The sequence below is a fragment of the Fonticula alba genome, assembly GCF_000388065.1.
Source record: "Fonticula alba strain ATCC 38817 unplaced genomic scaffold supercont2.2, whole genome shotgun sequence".
NCBI lineage: Eukaryota > Rotosphaerida > Fonticulaceae > Fonticula > Fonticula alba.
Window position 1 is genome coordinate 3,668,022 of NW_009242972.1, and position 8,301 is coordinate 3,676,322.

At 65.6% G+C, this 8,301-nt stretch overlaps 3 protein-coding genes across 3 annotated transcripts in view; all 3 read left to right on the forward strand.

Annotated features, from left to right (window-relative positions):
• H696_01755 (hypothetical protein) overlaps positions 1–2,088 on the forward strand; it is a 2,847-nt gene extending 759 nt beyond the window's left edge. Inside the window, exons 3-6 of the mRNA XM_009495665.1 lie at positions 143–577; positions 735–834; positions 964–1,355; positions 1,549–2,088. Coding sequence (XP_009493940.1) covers positions 143–577; positions 735–834; positions 964–1,355; positions 1,549–1,962 — 1,341 coding nt within the window. The 3' untranslated portion in view covers positions 1,963–2,088. The remainder of the gene's footprint in view (positions 1–142; positions 578–734; positions 835–963; positions 1,356–1,548) is intronic.
• A 655-nt stretch (positions 2,089–2,743) lies between these two features.
• H696_01756 (hypothetical protein) lies at positions 2,744–7,181 on the forward strand (the record flags this gene model as incomplete). The annotated part of the gene is made up of 6 exons (XM_009495666.1): positions 2,744–3,089; positions 3,238–4,096; positions 4,330–4,585; positions 4,723–5,066; positions 5,234–5,711; positions 5,831–7,181. Exons 1-6 carry the CDS (start codon positions 2,841–2,843, stop codon positions 7,179–7,181), a joined length of 3,537 nt encoding a protein of 1,178 aa, XP_009493941.1. The 5' UTR covers positions 2,744–2,840.
• Positions 7,182–7,874: 693 nt separating this feature from the next.
• H696_01757 (hypothetical protein) overlaps positions 7,875–8,301 on the forward strand; it is a gene marked incomplete at both ends in the record, with an annotated part of 3,055 nt that continues 2,628 nt past the window's right edge. Inside the window, one exon of the mRNA XM_009495667.1 lies at positions 7,875–7,933. Within this exon, the coding sequence (XP_009493942.1) occupies positions 7,875–7,933 (59 nt within the window). The remainder of the gene's footprint in view (positions 7,934–8,301) is intronic.

An 8,301-nucleotide genomic window follows, 5' to 3' on the forward strand; every position in this document is an offset into this window, starting at 1 on the left:
CACGCACGCACGCACGCACGCACGCACGCACGCACGCACGCACGCACGCACGCACGCACGCACGCACGCACGCACGCACGCACGCACGCACGCACATACACGGACGCCTTCACTTATATGCGCCGACACGTTTGCGCTATAGATCGCCTCGCCCGCGTGCACCGAGCTTGAGCCCATCACGCTGGACTGGATGGCGCAGATCATGGGCCTGGCGCCGAAGTTCCTCTCCGAGTCCGGTGTTGGTGGCGGTGTAATTCAGGGGTCCGCCAGTGAGGCCTCGCTGGTGGCCATGATCGCCGCCCGCGAACGCAAGATCCGAGCCATCCTCTCGTCGGAGAGCCTGTGTGCACAGCACGGCATTCCCCCGCACACGCTGGAGGAGATCAACAACCTGAGCGAAGAGCAGGTCCAGGTCCTGGCGGCGCCGCTGCTCTCGCGCATGGTGTGCTACACCTCGGTTCAGGCACACTCGTCAATTCAAAAGGCCGCGCAGGTGATCTCCATGCGCATTCGCCTGGTGGACGCTTGCGAGGACACCCACCGTGTGTCCATTGCGGCGCTGATCGCCCAGATCGAGGCATGTTCCCCAAGCAGGAGGGCAGGGCCGGGGGGGGGGGGGGGGGCAGGCGGCATCCTCGTTTTTTTCCTCCCGGCGCATCTTCATCTGCCCCGGGCCTTGGCTGGCCACTAACAGTGGCCACTGTGCGCTCTCCCATTGGTGGTGTGGCTTGCAGACCGATCTGGCCGAGGGGTTGATTCCCTTCTACGTGTGTGGGACCATCGGAACCACGAACACCGTGGCCATCGACGATATTGGTGGTCTGGCTGATGTCGGTGCGTTCGCCAGGCCCCCGGTCCTCTGTTTCCACCCTCGCCAAGGCGTCTTCCCTCCTCCTCGTTGCTTTCCCCTTCCCCCCTCGGCGGCCCTCTAATGACAGCTTCCTTGCCGGCTCCCTTACCCAGCCGAGAAGTATGGCATCTGGCTGCACGTGGACGGTGCGTACGCCGGGTCGGCGCTGGCCTGCGAGGAGTTCCGCGACGGCCTGCAGCACGCCGCCCTGGCCCGGGTCCAGTCGCTGGCCATCAATCCCCACAAGTGGATGCTGGTGAACTTCGATTGCACGGTCTTCTGGGTGGAGCGCAAGCAAGACCTCCTGAATGCCCTGTCGATCGAGCGGCACTACTACTCGGCCGTGAAGCGCACCTCGCCCAACCACTCCCAGGCTCCGGTGTCGGGTCGGGTGGAAGAGTACCGGAACTGGCAGATCCCCCTGGGCCGGCGCTTCCGCAGCCTGAAGCTCTGGTTCACCATGCGCGCCTATGGCGTCGAGGGCCTCAAGCAGCACATCCGTCGGGTGCGTGCTCCTCCCCGGGCCTTGGCGATGGAGTTCTTCCCTTGGGCTTGAGCCTCCGCCTTTCCTCCACCTTGTTCTCCTTTCTTGAGGTACTGACACTTGTCGGGCCTGCACCAAAACGCCCCCCTCCCCCCCCCCTCTCTTTCTTCCGGATCTCCCCCCTCCCGCACCCGTGCCCCGCCCCGCTGCACAGCATGTCGAGCTCGCTCGGGGCCTGGAGGAGGACCTGCTGGCCGTGCGCCAGACCCCGGCCGGCCTGCCGGTCCAGTTGGAGATGGCCCCCGGCCGGACACTGTCGGTCCTGAACTTCCGCTTTGTCGGTCAGGATGACCAGTTCCACCTGGGCGTGGTCAATCGCCTGTGCTACCCCAATGCCCAGGAAAACCAAGCAGCCCGCCCGGCGGGCAAGGCGTCCACCGAGGACGACCGCCAGGACCCGATTTACATCATGACCGGGCGCTTCAATGGCCAGGTGACCCTGCGCATGTCGATCGGCTCGCCCCAGACGCAGAAGCACCACCTGGACAAGGTCCTGGCCCGGCTGCTGGCCGCGGCGGATGCCCTGCTGCCGGAGGCCGCCGCCCCGGCGGCCGCTCCGAGGGCGTGAACGCGCAGACGCGAAGCACCAACGCTCCCAGCGATCTGGCGAATGCGTCGGCACATGTCGCGGCCGTTGTGGCAAGATGCCAACGGGGCGCTTCTCTTGAAATAGATTTCCCGCTGTTGTTGCATATCCCTTTCCTTGGTCCCTCTCTGGCCCTGTGTGTTTTCCTTTGTTCCCCCTTCCTGGGGTGTCGCTGTGTGCGTGTGTGTGTGTGTGTGTGATTTTGATGCCATCCTTTCTGCTGTCCTGCTGCCTGGTGTTCCCTCCCTGTCTGGCCCCACATCCCAACCCCCCCCCCCCCCCCCGTGGGCGTGGGTCTCTTTACAGAAGACAGACAGCGGGCGGGGCTGTGTGGGCTTGGCCCACCCGTGCGGCGGAGGATTCCAGATGATGACCGTGAGTGCCCCCCCCCCCCCCCCCCGGTGGGCGTGGGTCTCTTTCCTTTTGGCGGCATGGCGGCCTGGGACCTTCGTGCGCACGCGGGGAGACCAAGATCGGGTGGGACACCGTCGAGCGAAAACGGCCGGCGAGATCGGCCTCGGGCTGGGCCCAGTGCCTGGCATTCCTCCAGGCATCTGGTCCGGCCCCGGGGTCCCCAGATGGACCCCGGCGAGGGTGTACCCGTGCTTTTTTTTTTTTTTGGGCCGGCTGTCTGACTACTCTCGTCTAACACAGCCGGCTACCTCTCTTCCCCCCTGTCCTGCATTTGACCTCCAGTTGCTCGCTCGCTCGCTCTCTCTCTCTCGCCTTCCCTCCCTCTCTCTCTCGCTCTCTCTCCCCCTCTCCTTCGACCTCATCTTGCCTCCCGATTTCCCCGCCCTCCTCCCCTTTCTCCAATCGCCTTCCCATCCTTCCTCTCCTGAGCCGTGCCCTGTCGCGCAATGGCCGGGCTCCCCTTGCCGGCGGTCCCCACGCTCGGGGAGATCCTGGCACCACGAGCTCCCGGACTGGCCGCCTCGCGGTACATCAGCGGCCGGGCGTCGATTGCCACCTCCACGCCGAGTCTCTTTCCCGGGCTCGGCGGAGCAAAGTCATCCTCCCCGGCAGAAAGCAGTGTCACCGTGGCGGTGCGCGTGCGCCCGCCCAACTCGGCCGAAGTCCAGTCTGGCCGTGCCACCAACACAGTTCAAGTGCGCCCTCCAGATGCCGGACCCCATTCTTTTGTGGGGTCTCCGTTCTTGCCTCCACCCTCTTCCGACTGGCCTTACACCTTCGTGTTTCCCCCCTCCCTCCCCCCTGCCCCTTTCCTGTGTCCGCGCTCTCCTCGAAATGGGCCAGGTGCTCGATGATCATATTGTCTCCTTCGACGCGCCACCACCCGGGACAGCCAGCCAGTCCGGCCGCCCGCCGGTGCCCGGAGAGCGGCGCTTTCGCGACCTACGCTTTGCCTTCGACCGGGTGTTCGGCCCGGAGGCCAGTCAAGCTGCCGTGTATGAGGCCACAACCAAGCCCCTGGTGGCGGCTGTGCTGGAGAAGGGCTTCAACTGCTCGGTCTTCGCGTACGGCGCCACGGGAGCCGGGAAGACCTACACCATGCTCGGGTACGATGGGGTTCCCGGGGTCATGATGTTCACCATGGAGGAGCTTTTCGAGCGGATCGAGCAGCTCCGCGATGACCGGGCCATCGAAGTGACCATCAGCATGCTGGAGGTGTACAATGAAACCATTCGCGATCTGCTGGTTCCACTTGGCACGCGGCCCCAGTCGCTGGATGCGCGGGAGCAGCCTGACGGCGAGATCACCATCGCCGGGCTGACCGAGCATAGCCCCACCAATGCGGCTGAGGTGCTGGCACTGCTGGGGCTCGGCCACCAGAACCGCACCATGTCGCCCACCTGCGCCAATGCCACCTCCTCGCGATCGCATGCGGTGCTGCAAATTCGCCTCCGGCAGCAGCCGCGCATCAGCGGCTTGCACACGTCCATCCAGCTGTCCAAGCTATCCCTCATCGATTTGGCCGGATCGGAGCGCGCCTCGGCCACCACCAACTCCGGCGACCGGTTCCAGGAGGGTGCCAACATCAATCGCTCGCTGCTGGCCCTGGCCAACTGCATCAATGCCCTGGGTGATGCGTCGGTGTCGGGCACGACGAAGCATGTTCCCTATCGCGACTCGAAGCTGACTCGGCTGTTGAAGGGTACGTCCACCGCATGCTGGGCTCCTTTGTCCTCTTTTTTTTTTCCCCCCTGGCCGCAAGGGCGTGTGTCCGGGCTAATGTTCCCCTGCTCCTGGTTCCTGGTCCCTCTTTCTCTCTCCCCCCCCTCTCTCTCTCTCCCTCCCTCTCTCCTTCTTCCGGGCTTTTGCGTGCACTCGCACGCACACCCTTCCTCCGGGCGGTCTTGCCTTGCTTGGTGCCGGGGCCGGCCATAGATTCGCTCGGGGGCAATTGCAAGACAGTCATGATTGCCAATGTGTCTCCCTCGGACCTGCACTATGAGGACACCTACAACACGCTGAAATACGCCAACCGCGCGAAGGAGATCAAGTTGTCTGTCTCGCGCACGGTCCTGAGCGTGGAGCACCATGTCACGCAGTACACGAACATCATCCGCCAGTTGCAGGATGAGCTTCAGGAACTACGCGGGCGCCTGGCCGACCGAGACTCCAAGCTGAAGGAGGCCAACCAGTATGTGCACATGCTCGCGCAAGTGCCCGATGGCCATCATAGCGTGTCCCGCTCTCGTTGGCCTTTTCCCTGTCCACTCACTCCCTGGCCCATTCTCTTCGTTTGTCCTCTCCCCCGGGGGCGCGGGGCGGGGCCAGGCGTCTCCACACGCAAGTGGCGCCGGAGCTCGCTCCAATGACGGAGCCCGCCCCCACCGCAGCTGACCTGGCCGCCAAGGCCCGGTCCCTGGTTGATGTCTTCGCCAGCGAGCTGGAGCCGCTGTGCGAGCAGAAGCGTGCCCTGATGACCGAGGCCATTCGCCTGCAGAGCGTGGAGAACCAGCTCAAGCATGCCCGCTGGGTGTGCCAGTCGTCGGGACTGGATTCGACCCTTCGCCCGGGGCTTGGCCTGGACCAGGCGCAGCAGCGTCTCCGGGATTTGATCACAACATGCCTGGATGATGGTGATGTCCTGACGGCGGGGCTTGACTGTAGTGCATCAGGTCAGTGGCCTGTCTTTTCATCCGGCATCCCATGGTCCTGCTTCTGACGCCTTGCTCTGCCGCATCCCTCTTTCTCTCTCTCTCTCTCTCTTGTTTTTACACGGCGCTCCTCTTCTCGCACTGGTCTGGGCTGCCCATCCGCGTGTATGTGACTGATCCACATCCAGTCGATGAGGTATCTGCCAAGCTGCAACGTCTGCATGGGGACATCACGGCATTGGAGCTGCGCATGGATGAGCTGCTGGCTGGCCACCTGCGGGCCTTGGGACCAGCGGCCGACATCGGCGCATCAATCGATGCGACCCTCCTACGGGCGCAACTCGATGTCCGGAATTCCGAGCTCTATGCATTCATGTTGCATGAGCAGCTTCGCCACAACCAGGGCCTCTTCTCCAAGCAGTCAGGGCTGGTGTCGCAGCTGATCCAGATGAACCTTCAGGGTGGCGAGCAGCGCGCCTCGATCGCGACGGCGGACATCAGCACCATCAGTGTTGCTGCTGCTGCTGCTGCTGCTGCTGCTGCTACTGCTGCTGCCGCTGCTGGCGCTGCTCCCGCGGCCTCTATCGAGGCGGATCCCGCGTCTGTTGTGGCAATGGCTGCCATGACGCCGGTGGCCGGGCCATCTGGCCTGGCGGAAACCGCACTGTGCGTCCTCCTCCCATCCGGCTTGCCACCCGCTTCCACCTCAGTGCCACTCACTTGCATGCGCTCTTCCTCCCGTCCCCGGGCTCTTGCTCGCTCCCTGCCATCCGCCTGCCTTCCAGTGCCGTGGACTTGCTTGCCGATGAGACGATGTCCTGCTTCGATGGGATGGCCTCCACCGAAGAGCTGCCCACCTTGAGCGACATCAGCCCGCCATGGGCGTCCGATGGTCCCGACTCGGCTCGAGTCCTGGCTGTTGCCGCCGTGGCGGGGGAGCTCGCCTCGTCCCTGAACGCGGTGGACTCGGCCGCCACCAAAAAGCCCTCCCTTCACAATACCAGCGGCAGCCGAAGCATCGGCAGCCGCAGCAGGAAGACCAACGCCAATTCCGGCGCGAGCATCAAAAACGACAGCAGCGCAAGCCCCAGCACGCCAAGCACCCCGAGCCGTAGCGCGAGGCGGCCGCCTGCTGGTCGGAATGGCCCGGCCCGGCTGGCCAGCATCGACTCCGGCTCGAGCTCGGGCACTGGCACCGGCACCGGCACCGGCACCGGCACTGGCACCGGCATTGTCACCGGTACTGTCCCATTGGAGACATTCCCCCTGTCACCGGCGGCCGGTGCCGCGGTCAAGGTGTCACCATTAAAGCAGGACCTATCGACATCGGCCAATGGGCCGGATGATGAATCGGCCCCGGGGCCGCGTGGACGCACGCGCAATGCTGCCCTTTCGTCGTTGGCCCTGCGTGCGTCGAAGGCCACGCAAGCCCTGCGACTGGCGGATAGCCGGAGCCGCCCGGCCCCATTGGAGCGCACTCCTTCGGCGGGTGCATCTGCCAGCGCGTCTGGCTCTGCCGGCGGGACGGCAGTAGCCTCGGCCGTCTCGGCGACTGTGGCCGATGGCCCGGTCTTTCCCCGGGCCGCGGCCGCGAATGCCCCAGGCCCGGCAGCCGGGACGCCTGGCCGGTCATCGACATTGGCATCGGCATCGAGCCGAGTGCAGCGCCTGAGCTTCGGCCTGCGGGCGGCGCAGGATGAACTGCGCCTTGTTCGGGGGCTGGAATCGCCGCTAACGCCCCCCCCGGCTGGGGGCCCATCGGCTTCGGAGCAGCCGGCCGGTCGGCGCTTGTCCCACGTGCTCATGCCCCGCTCGCGTGCTTCCTCCCTGACACCGCCAAATGCCGTGTTCGCTTCGCGAGCTGTTCTCCGGCCGGGTGGCGACTCGCTCCATGGGTCGAATGGCCCAAGCGGCGGCGGCGGCGGCGGCGGCGGGTCGGCTGCCGGGGCGGCCGGCGCTGGTGCGAGTGCATCCTCCCTTGGGGGCTTCGTTTCGCGACGCCTCTCCGGCCTGACGTCGCTCTCGTCACATTGGGACGGTCAAGGGGGTGGGTCGTTCCAGCGGCCGGGCCCCTCGGGGGCTTCGTCCTTCGTGTCCGGGGGCGGTGGGGCCTCCTTCTTCGGCGACCGGCGATAGGGTGCGAGCGGGAGTGTGTCCCCCCCCCCCCCCCTACTTCCGGGGCTGCCCTCCCTCGCCGTCCTGGCGCGAGGTGTTAACCGCTGACCTAGCATGGCACCCATCGGCGCTTTGCATGGTGCTGGCGTTTGGTCGGCCTCGCCACGAGCCCCAACCCCTCTGCCCCTCTCGTCCCCTCTGCACCCCGGGGCTTTCGCCCCCTTGTGCCATGTCCTTGTGTGAATTTATCTTCTTCCCTATCTTCCCCCTTTGCTGTTCGGAGCTGCCGGGGGGGAGGGGGGGGGGGCGGTTGGGGAATGCGAGGGGAAAAGGGGGGAGGGCGGGAGCGCTGTGCCATGCCCGAAGAGTGTTCACTCGCCGGGATATTTCCCCCAACCGGGGACCATTGCTGGTGCGGTGGCGATGCATGGTGCGTGCTAATCGGCGCCGGCATGCCTGTGCCTGCATGCCTGTGCTGGCATGCCTGCGTCTCGCCTGCACCCCATTTGGCCCGGGGTCCCTCCCCCCAGGGGCGCCGGGGCCAAGCTTTGCGCCCTTTCGCTGGCCACCGAGTAGTCAGTCCGCTCCTCGGGGCGTCTGTACTTGTGTGAGGGTCTGCGAGCGGGGGGGGGGGGGGGGGGGCGGCGGAAGGGAGGCGCGAGGGCGGTCTCTGCCCCTCATTGGCAAGATCCTGGTCAACTGCAACCCCCCCACATGCAGATCCTGTTGCAGGAAGGGCGGTCCCAAATCCGGGCGCTGAAGGAGTGGCGTGGGTGTGCACGCGTGTTGCAGTTGCTCTCCCGCCCCCGGCCCCTCGCCCCCCGGGGGGGGGGGGGGGGGGGCGGGCCGGGTTTCGGGGTGCGCGATCCTGGCATAGTCCTTAACTCCGAGGGTGTCCGTCGGCAGCTCAGTGTGTATTCTCTTCGGTCCTTCGACGAACCGTCTTGGGTCGGTATTCCCTCGGGGCCGTTCTCTCTCTCTCTCTCTCTCTCTCTCTCTCTCTCTCTCTCCGTTTCTCGGCGTGCGCGCGTAGGCTGGGACGGGGTCAGCGAATCCTCCACATATGTGCGGAAAATATGCCGGTGAATATATATTTTGATCTCCCAAACAGCCAGCCCTCAAGGCGACCTTATTTTTCCAA